Source organism: Sardina pilchardus, chromosome 24 (genome assembly GCF_963854185.1).
Source record: "Sardina pilchardus chromosome 24, fSarPil1.1, whole genome shotgun sequence".
In the NCBI taxonomy this organism is placed as follows: Eukaryota; Metazoa; Chordata; class Actinopteri; order Clupeiformes; family Clupeidae; genus Sardina; species Sardina pilchardus.
In genome coordinates this window covers 14810421-14828137 of record NC_085017.1, presented here as the reverse complement: position 1 = coordinate 14828137, position 17717 = coordinate 14810421, and the positions used below count along the sequence as shown (strand labels likewise).

The 17717-nt window shown below is 46.7% G+C and overlaps 1 protein-coding gene across 1 annotated transcript in view; it reads left to right on the top strand.

The window, feature by feature from the left end:
• Positions 1-17717, top strand: part of csmd3b (CUB and Sushi multiple domains 3b) — a 407622-nt gene that overhangs the window by 237595 nt on the left and 152310 nt on the right. Inside the window, exons 19-21 of the mRNA XM_062530145.1 lie at positions 752-868; positions 2215-2430; positions 3249-3437. Of these exons, the coding sequence (XP_062386129.1) occupies positions 752-868; positions 2215-2430; positions 3249-3437 (522 nt within the window). The remainder of the gene's footprint in view (positions 1-751; positions 869-2214; positions 2431-3248; positions 3438-17717) is intronic.

Genomic DNA, 17717 nt, shown 5'->3' with positions numbered 1-17717 from the left:
TGCAGGTTCCTGATATTAATGTGCGATAAAGATCTTTTATGGTGCTTACTGCTCAGTGGTGAGAAGTAATTAATTATTAATGTGCTGATTCATTTTCTCAGGCTGAGCAGCAGCAGAGCTGCCTAGGAGATTTTTGACTTTTTTTGCTTTTTTTTTTTTTTTGCTTGAGCTCAATGTGCGAGTCTGATTCGTCATTCAGTGGGTTAGGCACATTCCCAGGGATTAGACAAGCCTGAAACATCACTGGTGTGAGCGAGACCTTCTTCCACCATTCTCAGAATTTTCAGAGTGCTCTTAGTGTGTTTTATTTGCTTTAAGGTTGCATCTAACGATTATGTTCATAGTCGATTAGTCTGTCGACTATTTGCTCAACTAATTGATTAGTTGTATGGTCTATGAAATGTCCTCAAATGGTTTGCTTTGGCCACAAACCAAAAATACTATCATGGCAGAGTAAGCCAATCAGGAGATATTGAAGTTTAAGGAGATAATTTAGAGTTGAATGATTACTCGATTTGCAATATAGATGCCATTTAATGAAATTGTTGAAATAATTGGTTAACTGCTACAGAGATAGTTTGCATCACTAAGCTCTCTCTGTCTCCGTCTCTGTCTCTCCCTCTCTCTCTCTCTCTCTCTGTCTGTCTCTATCTCTCTCTGTCTCTCTGTCTCTCTCTCTCTCTCTCTCTCTCTCTCTCTCTCTCTCTCTCTCTCTCTCTCTCTCTCTCTCTCTCTCTCTCTCTCTCTCTAGCTCTGTGTGGGGGCGATGTGCGGGGCCCCGGTGGCACTATCCTGTCCCCCGGGTACCCCGAGATGTACCCCAGCTCCCTGAACTGCACCTGGACGGTGGAGGTCAGCCATGGCAAAGGTGAGCTACCCTGACCGCACCCCACCACCGTCCCAATCTGTTCCGTTTCTTTTTCCCGTGCCGCAGATAAAGGGATAAAACAGAATGCAGTGCCCGTTGTGTACTGGCAGCGTGAACTTTTCTTCAACCTCATCCCGACTCCCGAGGTCAGGATTCGGCCAGGAGCTCCTGTGATCCCCGGAAAGACAACCCTTATTACCATGCACAAATCCCGCAGCCTGGCAAACAAAGAAGGGCCAAGTTTTGGAAGCGAGCGAGAGAGGGAGTGGGGGGGGGAGTATTGAGGAGTATTTTTTTTCGTTGTTGTCTCCCTAACTCAACGTGATGGGTGGCAGAAGGCTTGTTTATTAAAAGATGTATCGCTTGCAAGAAAAGTAAACACACTTGTGAAGTGAAGCGCTAGCCCCAGCGTGAACCCTAAATCCCGCTCCTGAGGTCCTGGCACTGTGCTGTCTGCTCCTCCGTTAATCCCCACGGCCATCGAGCAGCAATTACTCACCACATTTCTGCTGTAATTGCAACGTGTAAAACACTCCTAAAGCCTAGCTTATTATCAGGCCGTGGCTCAATATGGCCCCCAGCGCTGTGCATATCGAGCATCTTCTTAGCCTAAAGCCAGTCGAGATTATCTCATTAGGACAGAGAGGTAACGACACGGTTTTTTTTCCGTCTTCGTCTTCCTCTTTTTTTGCCGTTTGTTAGTACTGGCGAGCGAACACAGAGTGGTCGCTGGAAAGAGTGCCGACTCACGTCGTTTTGTCGGCTGTCCGATTTTTCGAGCTGTCCACGGAAACAAACTGCCGTGAATGCAGATTGGGCTGTGTGCGTGTGTGTGTGTGTGTGTGTGTGTGTGAGTGTGTGTGTGTGTGTGTGTGTGTGTGTGTGTGTGTGTGTGTGTGTGTGTATGTATGTGTGTCACTGCCCGGGTCTGTAAAATATCATTATACAAGCTTTGGGGTCTTGGAATAATGAAAGTTCCTCCAGAATTTTTAATTTCCCATGGCTGCTAAGATATTCAATATGGAAGATCATTATGTTTCCCTGAATAATCACCCCAGAATTGAAATACATTTTTCTCTATCTCACTCCATAAAAAATGAAAGGAAAACTACTGACCTAACCTTTTTTTTTGTGCAAGCAGATTAAACCACACTGAGACTCTTATTTCTGCCCCACTTTGGATTCTTTTCCCCCTTTACTTCACTGTGTGTCCGATTAAGCTCTCATTCGAGTTTAATTAGATAGCTTCATCACGGTCTGACGGGTGGCTTGACCCGCATCACTGAGTTGATCCGGCCTCATGCAGAACCCTCATAAAGAACCTTCTTCGCCCCGTTCCCCAACAGGCGTCCAGTTCACCTTTGTCACGTTCCACCTGGAGGATCACCATGACTACCTGCTGATCACGGAGAATGGCAGCTTCGTTCGGCCGCTGGCCCGTCTCACTGGCGCCGAGCTGCCCTCGCCCATCAACGCTGGTCTCTACGGCAACTTCAAGGCCCAGCTGCGCTTCATCTCCGACTTCTCCATCTCCTACGCCGGTTTCAACATCACCTTCTCAGGTAGGCCGACTGTAGCGCTGTGTGTGTGTGTGTGTGTGCAAGTGCGAGTGTGTGTGTGTTAGTGTGAGGCTGTATGTAATCATGCGTGTAGCTGTGAGTCATAATCAGATATTACCTGTCATGATGTAATGGCTTTTTGACCATGTTTGATAATAATTGAGAGCATGGGTCTCCTAATTGATTGATTAAAATAACTCCAAAAAATCAGTTACGGCAATGTATAATTCCTAGTCAATGAATCAAAGTGCTTAATGATGAAACGAGGCAGAACACAAACAAGCACTTTAACGGTGTGGTTATTGAAGTAGATGAAATATGAACCCTTTTTTCCGCTTAATAAGAGCAACAAGCTAGCAACTCCCATCTAACTTAAGCACGTCCGAGCCACCTTTTTAGATGTCGTTATTAGTATTCAGCCACAAAGGGCAGGTTTGGCAGCTGGTGTCCAGTGCGATCACTGTAGAAGGGCAGAATCTAGCCATCTGCTGACGGTGTCCTCTCCATGACTGTACGGCTGAATGATGTGTCCAAAATGAATTACTGTTGGAATATCCAACAGCTTGTCGGACGTGACATACGTTTCATGCTCAAAAATAGCCACCATTCAGTGGAGGTATGTGTGTAAAATCACAATCTCAATGTACTGTAGCCACGGTTCAGAAGAGTTGTGTAAAATCATAATCATGAAGAGCTTAAGGGCAAAGCCAATAATTACGCGTGCGTCTGATTATTTGGAATGAAAATGCACAACCATGCACAGCCAACCTTTGTGCCTTTCAGTGTGAACTTTGAACTCTGACCTTTGAACCCTACCCCAGAGTACAACCTGGAGCCGTGCGAGGACCCCGGCCTGCCTCCTTACGGCCGCCGTAACGGCTACAGCTTCGGCATCGGCGACACGCTCACCTTCTCGTGCAACGTGGGCTACCGCCTGGAGGGGGCGCCGGAGATCATCTGCCTGGGAGGGGGGCGGCGCATGTGGAGCGCACCTCTGCCAAGGTGTGTGGGTACGTTGTCAGCTGCTTTCATTCATTCGCTAAACCCCCTTTTTTTCCCGTTCTTCGGTTATTATTAGTCCCTCCCTTTCTCTCCCCACTCCTCCTTTGTCCCTCTCTTCCCTCAAGAGCGCAGAGCTGCCCCACGCGGATCGCTGCGGTCACATTTTGGTTTTTTATGATCGGCGTCTGACGGAGCGTCATCTCGGGGCAGTCGAGTCTGGAACTGCTCTCCTCCGCACAGCGGGAGTGCATCAGGTCTCACCTGTCCTGTCCTGTCCTCGCTAAGCTACAGTATCACGGGCAGACAGCTCACGCCTAATCGTAGACGCTACTCTAGCTTATTCGGGCGAGTGAGCAAACATGTTATGCTTTAGACTCCACACAAAAGGGCTAAAAGAGTTTATGTCAGGCGGCTAAACGGCACAGGGATGGTATGCAGGGTCTCTATGTATACTGTATCTGTGTTTGAACATGTGTGTGTCTGAAAAAGTGTGTGCGTGCGTGTTTGTGTGTGTGTGTGTGCGTGTGTGCGTGCGTGTGTGTGTGTGTGTGTGTTTGTAAGTGTGTTCAACTTGTCTTGATTAATCAGAGAAAGCTCCACACCCACGCCCCTGTGGGCCCTGGCCTGCTTGTATCCCCACCAGAGGTGAGGACTAACAGCGTTCTGGCCTGTGTTCTCATCCATCCCGACTACTCCCTGCCTTGTACCTGCTCTGCGGCTTCCCTCATCACACCACCCCACATGTTACACACACACACACACACACAAGCACCGACCTCATCTGCGCTTCACACTCTCGTGTCGGCCAGCATCCTCGTTGGCCTGCTCAGTTAACCCTGAGTGGATGGAGGAATGGGAGAGCCAAGCCATCAACCCTCGCTCTCTCTCTCTCCCTCTTACACACACACACACACACACACACACACACACACACATATACACACACACACACACACACACACACACACACAAATAGATCAGACTTGAGACAGTATCTCCTGGAAGTCACCCATGCGTATCCAGAAACTGGGCATGGACAGAGTGGCAATTACAATAATGGAGGATTTTTCTTCCCCCCTCCTCACCTTCTAAATTCTCCGCCATTACGGCACTTTGCTTCCGGGCAAAGTAGGTCGCCAGTCATTTTTCACATTAATTGAATAAAAAATAATAATAAATGTGGGTGTTCATCATGGTTGTTTGTTTAGTTCAAAATGGAAAAAAGTTTTTGTTATGCTTTTTGTCTGTCTGTCAGTTGTGTTTTTTTTAATGCTTTTAGATCATTACCACTTCTTTTTTTTTTTTAAATTCCAACGGTTGGCTTCCAATTCTCTGTCTCCTGATATAGCGGAAGACGGAGCATGAGGTCATATTTCCTGTTGACATGGGGGAGCGCTGGCTTAGGGAGGTGTATTCTGGCCAGGCAGGGCACTGGGCACACCTCACACTTGGCATGGCATGGCTGTCTGCCGGGACGGCCGAGGGAATTTGTAGATGCGGATTAGAAACCGCCGTTGCCATTTGGACGGACTTAGACAACAACAGGGGGGTGGGGGGGGTGGGGGGGGGGGGGGGTGAAGGGTATGCTAGTGTATAAATCACACCGGTCCTGACAACAGCATAGGCCCTCAACTTTCCCCTGTCATCCATCTTTCTTATTGATTTTCGTATCCCTCCGTCTGAACCCCTCTATGGAGCGTGGAAGAATAAATAACTACAAAATAAACGTCCGTTTTGAAAATAAGGACAAATGTGGTTGGCGACCAACAGCAAAGACTGAGGGAGAAATGGAAGCGTATGAGAGAAAGAGATAGAGAGAGAGAGAGAGAGAGAGAGAGAGAGGGGGGGGAGAATATTGGAAAGAGTAGGTGAGGGAGAGGAGATTAATATGAAAAGATGGAGAGGGATGGACAGACTGAGGGAGAGAGAGAGAGAGAGATGTCTGACTAATACCCTCCAGTGACCCACACTTAAAAGTGCCACCTGTCCCGCAGCCAAGAGCTCCTGTGTGAGAGCCTCGCGCGAGAGACAGCCATCTGCACCCCGCGTAGGAGCTATCAAAGTCAGTCCTCCTCTCCACCCTCTCCTCGCGTTCCTCCTCTTCCACACACATGTAATGAAACAGAGAGAGATCCACGATTCTCTCTCTCCCTCTCCCTCTCCCTCTCTCTTTCTTTCTCACCATCTCTCTCTCTCTCTCTCTCCCACCTCTTTCTCTCTCCCTCGTTTTTTAAGGAAATACATCAAACATCGATGCAGAGTCCCGGCAAGAGAAGTATCCCCTTTCTTCGCCGCTCGCTTTAATCTATGCCTCGAGATTAATCTTTCAGACAGTAAAGTGTGCCTGGGCTTCCAATCTTCCTCTTATAGGGCCATTAATCAAAGCCCACTGACGTTTATGAGGGAAGCCAAGCCCATTCCATGCTGAGCAATAAGAGTTACATTATGTGAAAGCATATTATGCATTTTCTTTTTTCCTTTTTTTTCTCTCTCTTTTTTGTTTTTAAAAGAATGAACAGAAGGGTGTTTACCAATTCTCATTTAATGGCAAAATGAATGGGTGTTTCCCCCTAGCTCGCATACCAACATAGAATGCAAAAAAAGGGCGGGAATGCTTCTTTCGCCTCAGGGCCATAACGGTGGGCATGGATTTACATCATAACTAATGGCAGACAGTCCCCAAGCGAATCAATATGTTCTCTCTCGTATCGACGGACACGTGTTTTGAAAAGAATTGATGAAGCATTTTGTTAGATGCGGGAGAAGCGTCAAGACGGATGGGTTGTTTTTCGAGGAAACCAAAGATTAAATTAGGGAGCGCCACATTCGGTGGCCCGGCCTCGCCGCCGTAGGTAATGGCACCTCGTGGGTCGCCGATCCCTCAGAAACCTCCCAGGCAGGTCCAGCCAACGTCACAATGGAGCGACGCCTTGTGTCACCCGCATAATGATAGTCCCCCCACCCCCCCCATCCTTGAAGTAGAATAATGATGAGTTGAGCGCAGCTCCAGTGTAATTCAGTAACACTGGGAGGGTATCTCTCATGGCCAGGCTCCTATTGTGTCACGGCCTCTCTTTATCTCGGGTTAACACGGAGCCGCACTCTGCCGTATCGTTAGCGGAGACGGAGACACACGCAGAGCGGCGTAGACTGATAGTCTGTGCTGATCCTCCTAGGCATGATCTTAAGTGATTGCCTGATGAGGGATTGGGCCGAGATGACTTGTAATCCACTCCATATGCGAATAGTCTGTTATTTTCCGAGTCCGTTGTTTTATTACACCTTTCACTATAATAACATTTCTCACTCTTATTTATTCTCACTGTCTCTGGCTCTCTAGCTTTTACACAAGTTGCATCACCCTCAGCAAGGATACGTCAGTTCAGTCCCTTTCAAAATAATGTGAGACGTGTCCGTTTTTTGTTGTTGTTGTTCTTATACGAAGGCTGTTGCCAATCCATCCTACTGAAAGACACCATTTTGAGAATCCTTGCTTATCCTCCTTATTGGCACCTCAGTCACCGCCGCTGTGCCACGACTTTGTTATGACAATTTCTTGTCGGGTGGGGTGAAAAAAAAAAACATCATCCATTATTAATGCGCAGCGATCCATCATGTACTCTTCACTTTTTAAAGAAGTCAGAAACGTAATTGCGCCCATAAAAATGACACCAAATTATTGGGCTCGGCGGTTCTCAGCTCAAGAGGTCTCGGCCCACGTTTCAGGTTTTTATAACCTCATTTAAATAACCCGTGGTGCGAGAGAGATCTGCGTGGACTGTAATTATTGCCTTGCATATTAAATCAGTTAGTTCTGAGCTTCTATCTGCCCAAGATTTTATTGTTCAACATAAAAGTGTCGATTGATGTGCGTAATCACAGGTAAATACTGAACAGGCATGCCTGTCTGTTTTAGTTGAAGCATATTGTCAGGCGCATCGTCTTGAAATCTTAAAATCCTAATCACCTCAGAAAATGCTTCAAAAAGCAGGATTTTCAATCCCTGGGTGGACGGGAGAAGTTGTGTGTGTCTGCCGAAAAAACCCTGGTGTGTTTTTCCCTTTAAAAACCCAAGAGCACAGACCAGCTTGAAAAATACTGCTGAGTCATCCACAAGCACAGGCTCTAAGAGGATTCCCGTCCTCTCCATCTAGTAATGGCATCACTTCATCATTATCATCACACACACACACACACGCACACACACACACACACACACACACACACACACACACACACACACACACACACACATACACACTCGCATTTACACACACACACACACACACACTTACCCTCACACACACACACACTTACACACACACACACACACACACACACACAAACACACACACACACACACACACACACACACACACACACACACACACACACACACACACACACACACACACACACACACACCTTCCATCACCAATTCCTCCACTCCCCCTGCCTCATGTCTTCAGAGCTGAATTAATTACTCCCTTGGCAATGCTATGAAACTGTGAGCTATCTATATTGCTGGCATAAAGAATACCGCAGGTGTGTATGTGTCTGTGTGACAGAGCAAGGGAGGAAGATGAAGAGTGTGTACCCACGTGTGCCTCCCTGCCAACGATATCAGACGGCTACGTACTGTATCTCTACTGCAGATATAAACAAGCAGGTTTGTGTGTATGCTACATGTGTTTTGTGTGTGTGTGTGTGTGTGTGTGTGTGTGTGTGTGTGTGTGTGTGTGTGTGTGTGTGTGTGTGTGTGTGTGTGTGTGTGTGTGTGTTGCACATGGTCATGCGTACGCTGCAGTGAGCAAGCGAAGGGGGAGTAGAAGGGGGAGAGTCTCACACACTCCTTTATCTCCAGGGAGCCAGTAGCCGAGCTCCCCCCTCGTATCTCACCTCCACTTCCACCCCCCCCCCCCCCCCCCCCTTCCACTCCAGAACCCTGTTATTGTTTTGGTGAGTGGAGGCTGTTTGTGACAACATGACTGGTCTCTGTCCTTCTCCTCCTCCTCCTGCTCCTCCTCCTCCTTATCTGTTTTTGATTGTGGAATGAGAAGAGGAGAAAGATGGAAAATTGTATGCTGACCAGTGAACCTCTCACCCTCCATGGTGGTATCTCTCTGTCTCTCTCTCTCTCTGTCTCTCTCTCTCTCTCTCTCTCTCTCTCTCTCTCTCTCTGTCTCTGGAGATGTCCAGAGAGATTCCTCGTGTCATAAAGGGAGCGGTAGAAAAGGCAGAGGGAGTGTGACAGGCCATTTGATATTGAGAGGTGTTTGAGGTCGATAGCCATCATGATCATCACTCCAATCAGAGGTGAAGTACAGAGATTATACTCCCTCTGGACTCTGTGTGTGTGTGTGTGTGTGTGTGTGTGTGTGTGTGTGTGTGTTTGAACAAAATAGAGAGAGACTGTGTGCGTATGGATATGTGTGACATAGAGAGGGAGGAGAGAAAATGGCACAACATAATTCACCAATGCACTTTCCATGCACATTAGACACACACATTATACAGACACACCCACACACACACACCCACACACACACACACACACCGAGACACACACACACACACACACACACACAAAGCCACCCCACTGTTTCTGATAGCAAAGCATGTTCAAAACTCCCTGCACTCCACTAATCATTGTAATTGGGTTACGATGCATCAAGGCTTTTCCCCCATGGGCTTTATTGTAAATGTCAATATCACTCTGGTTAATATTCTGTCAGCTCTGCAACAGCTGTAGTCAGGCTTTAACCTCATGGACACAGTTACGACACACAAAGCACAGTCTACATAGACATAGAGACACACACTGTGTTGTACACACACATATACACACATATGACATTTAGTCGCTTGCATAATCTAGTCATGCGTTACCCTTATAGACACACACACACACACACACACACACACACACACACACACACACACACACACACACACACACACACACTCATCACACAGAATTTACAGCACAGTCTGTGCACTCAACACACACATTTGGTCACTTACATAATCACTCATGTGGACATGTATTCAAACATACATCATATATATGCACATTAGATACATTACTGATGCAAATGTGCAAATGACACACACACACACACACACACACACACACACACACACACACACACACACACACACACACACACACACAGCCACACTAGGACACATACTCACATATGTACACTCACACAATTAACAGCCGCCTCCCTTTGGGGAGAGTTGAGCGACACTGGAACTGTTTCCAGCAGCATTAATCAGTTTGCTTTTAATTTGGGAGCAAAGGGATAACAAAGGATTTCCATTGATTAGAATCTGTCTGAAAAAAAACAGAGGCCCTTTGCCTTAAACCGGGATTTAATGCACAACACGACTTCATGTGAAGGTCGAGTGGAGGGGGGAATCATGAGAGGAGAGGAAGGATGATGGAGACTGGAAGCCAGAGAGAGAGAGAGAGAGGGGGGGGGGAAGAGAGGATATGAAAAGACATTGCCAGAGAGAAAGAGAGAGATAAGAAAGACAATGAGAGAGATATGAGATGACAAAGACAACGAGAGAGATATGAGATGACAAAGACAATGAGATAGAGATGAGATGAGAAAGACAATGAGAGAGAGAGAGAAAGAAAAGAGATGAGATGGAAAAGATGAGAGAGAGATGAGATGAGAAAGACTGAGAGAGAGATGCACAATACAGAGAAGTGAGAATAATGGAGGAAATATGTTTTGTTGGATACGATAAATAAACAGATAGCTAAATGGATGGATGGATGAGAAGGTAGAAAGGTAGATGGATGGATGGATAGGTAGGAATATAGATGGATGGATGGATGGATGGATGGATGGAGGGATGGATGAGAGAGGGTGGTAGAGAGAACGAGTATTTTGCAGATTGCATTTTGGCATTAGTTGGCGATCCATTCCTGTCGGGCCTTTCTGATGTTGACATCCCCTGCATGGCGTCTACTCATCCGGCGAGGAGAGAGAGAGAAACACACACCACAGGCAAGACACTGAGAGAGAGAGAAACACACACCACAGGCAAGACACTGAGAGAGAGAGAAACACACACCACAGGCAAGACACTGAGAGAGAGAGAAACACACACCACAGGCAAGACACTGAGAGAGGAAAAAGGCCCAAACAAAGGCAGAAGGTGTTGGAGCCTGCTTAATGAGACGACTTGCGAGCGGCGTAGGGGAGGTGTTCAACAACAGTCTCGGCGCTGTCTGTCACAACCAATCAAAACACCGCTTAATCACGCTCTGATTATTTAGCCGGTCGTTCCGGAGCCTTCTCTCTCTCTCTCCCCGTGGCGGAACGTCACCCGGCTGGGAAGCACAGCCACTTCTCCGACGCGTGAGCGTGGCTGACTGAAGGCCTGAGCGCCGGCGTGTAACTGTAGCTGTGGACTGTACTTGACTGGACTCCAAAAGATAAATAGTCGCCTTTTTCCGTCCACTCTCCCTCTGTCCATACCCGGCAGTGTTTCTTGTAAATAAGATGGTCCACCCAGACTGAAGAGGATTTTTTGTTTGTTTTCGTGTCTCTTTTCATTGGGAGGTAAATCTATGAACACCCTCTTCTGCCCCCCCCCCCCTCCCCCCTGCACACACACACACACACGCACACGCACACGCACACGCACACGCACACACACACACACACACACACACACACACACACACACACACACACACACACACACACACACACACACACACACACACACACACACACACACACACACACACAACCCTGTAAATCTGTTCATGAAAAGAGCAATCCCTGTTCTGGGATAAACAGTTTGTGCCCAATTTGCCGTGTTTATTTGGGGTGTGTTGGGTGATAAACAACTCTCTTTTGCACCTGCACTCAAACCCACACTCACACACACTCTTTCGCACATGCACAGACATGCATACACAAACATGCTCCTTGCTGCGCTGAAGAGAGAGAGAGAGAGAGAGAGAGAGAGAGGAGGGGGAGAGAGAGACCAGGGGGAGAGAGAGACCAGGAGCTATGTGTTTGGAATTTAAATAGCACCTCAGGATTCAGTTGCTGAGATTATCTGTCTGTGTAATTTTAGCTTCTGACCCAGAAGCGCTGCATTGCAGATTCATCAGATTTTGTTTCCTCTCCGCTTTGTTTCGTGTGGATCAGAAGGTCATATTCCATCATAAAGCAATTTCAGCAACGTTTCGCCTGTGCCGCTGAAGCACTTAAAATTGATTTTTTTTTTTCTCCCCCCTTTTTCTTTTCTCTCCTGTACACCCACTTTCCTAATGTGGCTCCGTTTTTTTTATTTGTTTGTTTGTGTGTGTGTGTGTGTGTGTGTGTGTGTGTGTGTGTGTTTTGTACGTGTGCGAGCGTTCCTGTTTACAAGAACTGTTGTTCCCCGTGAATAATTTTGGGTGAAGGCTAGAGCAGTGGCGTTGGAGGTGTGTGTGTGTGTGTGTCGAGCCTCATCATCTGTTTCAGTTAGTTTGTGAGACCTGTGTCAGAAATGGCCGCCAGCTTCTTCCGGCTTATTTATTTATTTATTTTTCTCATGCACGTGGGCCTCTCAGTCAGCTTCGAGCTCACTGGAGATAATGAAAGGACGGTCGCGCTGGAAATTGCATACTTTAATTACATCTCTTGGCAATGTCAGACACGGTCCAGATTTAGCTTTGTGCATATGTTTCACCAACATGGTATGTCTAATTAAAATGTGTGTGTGTGTGTGTGTGTGTGTGTGTGTGTGTGTGTGTGTGTGTACTTGAGAGAGTAGAAAAATAGAGAGAGTATGATGTAATTGCTATCTAAAATGCACTCATATCAAGAGTGAGTGTGTGTTTTTTTTTGAAGACCAACTTTGCGTGAAACACTGAACACAGAACATTGTTTGAGCAATCACCAGGAGTTGATTATCCTGCAGTGAATTGCAGTGTGGAAATTTCTGCACAAAGACCCGAAAGGATTTTGTGTCAGAGGCTCTATGTGATCACAAAATGGTGAGCAGCGCTATTTGTCAATTGGGTTTGACGAATGCCTGCACACTTAGAGCAAAGTTGCTTGTACTGCAGCTTGTACTAATCACCCCTCTGAACTCAGCGCAGCAGGTCTTTGATGTGCCTCCCGGCGCTGATCAGAGATCAGTGAGAGCGGCTGTCGGTGAGTGAGCCTTTGTCAAAAAAAAAAACCTGTGAGTGCAGAGTTTGGGCTTCCGCGTGGTTTGTGTCATTAATCCTCCCATTATGGTGTAGGTCAATATGACCTGATCTGTCTTTTCAGCTGGCTCAAGCACTATTTATCTTCGTTTCATCCGCACAGATTGTCAGCATCAGCTTTCAGGCAGAAACCTAATTTGAGGTCACAGATCTTTATTCAGAAGGCAGGGAGGGGATTTGAATTTTGGTACAGACTCTGGAAACAGAGAAACTGAAAAGTCTTTGATGGGGTTTTGTAGGTATGTGCGCTGACAGGAAATTCTCTCTCTCATACTCATACTCATACACATACACATACACATACACACACACACACACACACACACACACACTCTCTCACTCACTCTCTCTCTCTCTCACACACACACACACACTTTCTTCATTTCCCTTTTCTTTCTCCCTCCATCACAAATCAATACTTATTAATAATTGTCCCAACGGAGCTTGTGTTGTTGTTTATAACCTCTTTCTCATTATCTGACACATCCCCCTTGTTCAGTATTGCACCTGCACTGCCATGGGTGCTTCTGGGTAATGTAGTATAATTCATCATCTGGCTCACCTGCCCCATGCTGTAGTACCAGCCCTCTAAGCATATGGGCCACAGGTGAGTTCACGGGGGGCGGTGAGCATGTAGCCTGTCTTGTGAGGAGCTGGAACAGTGTGACTTTGGTCCCTCTGGTGGTTTAACAACCTTGCCAGAAGGTTCCGGAACTGCACTCGCGTAGCAGTGAGATAGCGTTGTCTTGTCCGTGCTTGGCAGAACAGGCTGTAGCCAGGTCCCTGAATAGGGCTACCAAAATAAAAAAAATCATTACAATATACAGTACACCCTGAAAGAAGATCTGTAAAACATTACCACCGGCTCTCAACTGTAAGTATGCTGTGCTCAGAGGGGGCACTGCACTAAAGTTGGGCCCCACATACAGTAGTTGAGCTCGAGATGCAGAGAGAGATATGAGTAATGTCCTGGACTCATTCACACAAATAACTCGGCTGCCGCAGTGCTCCAGGTTTTGAATAGATGCTCTGTTCCTCCACAACATTCATTCACACATAAAACATTTAATGGCAGTCTGTGGTAAAGCAAAGGATGGCTCATAAGGGGAGTGGGTGTAGCCTACGCTACGCTAGCCCGCTAACCAGGTGCAGTAAGGGTAGCACGAGAAGGAAGCTGCCAGTAGCTCGCAGCTGTTAGACAAGAGGACTTGGGAAATGTGAAGCTCACAACAGTGACCAAATGTGATGGCCAAAGACCTATTAAAGTATTCTCGACAAAGCAAACCACACAACACAAATAGTTCCGAACAGAAATCAATCTCTCTCTATCTCTCTCTCTCTCTCTCTCTCTCTCTCTCTCTCTCTCTCTCTCTCTCTCTCTCTCTCTCTCTCTCTCTCTCATTTCAATTTAATTCAATTCAATTCAATGCTGCTTTATTAGCATGACTGTATACAGTGTTGCCAAAGCCCAAACAAAACAGCATGATAACTTCTCTCTCACACACACACTCTTTCTTTCTCTCTCTGTCTCTCTCTGTCTCTTTCTTTCTTTCTTTCTTTCTTTCTTTCCCTCCCTCTGTCTCTCGGTCGGTCTCTCTCTCTCTCTCTCCACACTCAGGCATGACAGGGCTCCGTAATGGTATGCATGGGCTGTACATAATGTAAACTGATGAGGCCCTGCTGCTGACATTGACAGTGTTCTAATCTCTGGGCATTGTTTGAGACTCCCACTGGGCACTTGTTGTAAATACGCAACTCAACACCACCTCCCTGTGATGAAGCAGACATTGTCATACAAGCCCACACAAAGATGTATGCAGTCCATGAAATAAAGAGAAAAGTGAATGTGTTTACTTTGAATGCAAAGCCCCCCTGCTAGTTGTGCAAAAATATTCAAAACGGTGTAGGCTATGTAAGTACAGGTTATCCGCTAGTTGTTTTTGCTTTGAACAGTTTGCTTTCACTTTTCATTGGAGTAAAAATGCATAAAAAAATGATGTCTTCCTCAGTCAGAAATAGCAGAATTGGATTATTATCCTCCTCAACTTTTGTCTACATTGCCCATTCTTTATTGAGACAACTTAGAACAAAGGTTTTAAGAAGCCTCAAACTGTATTTTAGATGTCTCCTCCAGATTTCTCTATGGTGTCCGATGAATAGTGTTTTTGTTGTTGCCCTTGTATCAGAGAAAATAACACCTTCAGCATAGTGTTGTTTATTCTTTTATTTATTTTTTTAAAGTGGAGTGAATAGTGTTTCTTTATTAGTCTCTCACACATTAAGATCTATGGCATTGATTCGCCTTCACTGGAGAGATGCCCTGAATTTGATTATGATTTACAACGAGGGGGGCGAGAGCCAACTCCTCCACAGCTGGTAAATGGCAGGAGTTTGGTTAGTGGAGACTTGCCCTTTGGCAATGTCCTTGTGTTGTTAGCCTCTTTAGCGCACATCCAGGATTCATTGTCTGTATCTGGTTAGCGGAAGCGTCCTTATTACAGCTTGTGTTGCTTGAGCCCTATATTTTTGACAGGCCTACAGATCGATTTGTGATCACATGACAATCACAATCTGTTAAAGTTAAAGTGTAACATGCTAAAGATGGTCTGGCTTAACTCCCCCTTTCCTTAATCCACCCCACTGAAGATGTCCATTGGATAATGAAAAGCCACTCATGATAGTACACAATAACACAAACATGCTCCAGAAGTAGCTTGCATACAGTATTACATTAACACATCAGTATTCATTTTGTCATTACCATATGTGCTTTATTTATATAAACAAAAACAATGTGTTTGCTGGAGTGCCATAGCTTCTGTGCAGCTAAGCCCAACCAAATAGGGGGGAAAACCTCCTCTCGAGTTGTGTTTTCCTCCTGTGGTAATTATCAAAACGAGATGCACATTTTGCTGCTTTAAATGAGGCCTCTGAACGAGGCCATCTCTTTGCAATGCATATATTTACTCGTGTCTGCTCTCCTGAATCATTACCATTTATGTTGAAACTGTTAACAATTATTTGCCCTGTGGTTGTTTACTCACACTAGAGTTCCGTTTGCTCAGTGGATGCAAATCCACATTTATCCAATGGTTTAGGGTGATCCATGCGTGGCCAGGGAATGAAATTGTGTGTGTATATATATTGTAATTCCGAGACCTCTTGGTGGCAGGGTGTGTGTGCTTTAGCGAGAGGTGACCGCTGAAGGCCCCCTAATACATCATCACGAAGGGGGGGAAAGAAAGCTCCAGAGGTTCCAGCGATTTGGGCTTTTTAAACGCTGTCACCTGGGAATGCCCCGGTAGACACTGGCCTAATGTTTCTGAAGTTGGGATTGCACACAATCTATCGGTCATGCCGCAGGGCCTCTTCAAAAGTTTTTATGGAGCTGTTACCCATGGACACACACACACACACACACACACACACACACACACATACACCTACACGCACACACACACACACATACACCTACACGCACACACACCTACACGCACATACACACACACACACACACACACACACACTCCTTCAGGCATAAATAGATGCACTCTTTTTCTATCTTTCCCACACATTCACACACACTGGCATAAATAGACATATACTTTCTCTCTCTTATTCTCATACACAAACACACACACACACACTTTACACCCCTTTCACAAATATATTCACTTTTGTGGAAACCATTTTGCTGTCTTCCCTTTTCGATTCTCAGTGTGTCAGATCCAATAACGCTGCTGCACCTTCTTCACGGCCCCCTTTTTTGTTTTAGCAGCCACTGTGGAGACGTTTTCTTTTTTCTGTCGAATAGTTTCAGATGATTTAAAGATACTCTCTCCAGCAACCCCCCACTCCCCCAACACCTACTGTAACAATCACCACCAACACCACCACACTCTCTCTAGCCCTCCAAAATCCCAACCCTGCGTCTGTTATTCCTGGCTGTTTAGCTCTGCTGGGCCCAGAACGCAGGGACTGAAACTCAGGCTGCCGATCAAAGTACCACGTAGAGCCAATCTGCCCCCCCCCCCCCCCCCCCCCCCCCCGGTCAGGGAAAGTGGAGCAGTCATAGGCGGCGGGCAGAAATTGCTTCCGACGTGGCGAGTGGGAGCGTCCTATCCAAAGGGGCGCCCCTGCACCATCAAAAGAACTGAGTGCTCACCGAAGGTCCTGAGCTTCCTCTCCACTCCTCCACTCTTCCACTCCTCTTCTCTCCTCTTCTCTCCTCCTCTCCTCTTCTCTCCTCTGCTCTCCTGTCTGACACGTGGCCACTCTTGAGCTCCTCAGAAGTGATTTAGCCCACCTCCTGTGCCTCCTCCTCGCTGCTGACCGCACACACACACACACACACACACACACACACACACACACACAGCCTCGCCTCACATATTTAAACGGCTCTCGAGGAAGTGGGCCGAGCCTGAACTGCACTCGGGTCAGCAGCTTTGCTCCTGGACGGCACGGAGGGAGAGAATGGAGAGAATCAGAGGGTAGATGCGGAGGGAGGAGTGGAAGACTTTGTAACCTTTATTTCTCCTCCTCTCTCTCTCTCTTTCTCTCTCTCTCTCTCTGTCTCTCTTTCTTTCTTTCTCTCTCTCTCTCTCTCTCTCTCGCTCTCTCCCTCCATCTCTTGTTTCCTCTTTCCCCCCTTCTGTGCAAATTCTCATTGCATCCGATGCTTGCTCTCCGAGGTAGAGTGTATAGGCAATTTGCTAAATGGAGGCAGTATCCAACATGATTTATTCAAAAAATGACACTGGTAATATCGTCATAACACCGCGCACCGTGGAAAAGGGGCAAGGCGAGGCGATATTAAATAAATCAGGCCGGCTGTTGCGGTTTACGCACGGAGGCGCACTGTGCACAATGCATGATGGGTATTAATACATCTGTTTTTACTGTCTGCTGTTCCATTAGCTCTGCGTTTGATGGTTATTGTTCAGTGTCGGACCTTCCAATCCTTCGCCACCGCCAACGCCGCCGCCGGGGGGATTTTTTTTTTCCAAAGCGATGTCGGGGAGCTGCGCACTTCGCCCCAGTCTGTTCCTCTCCA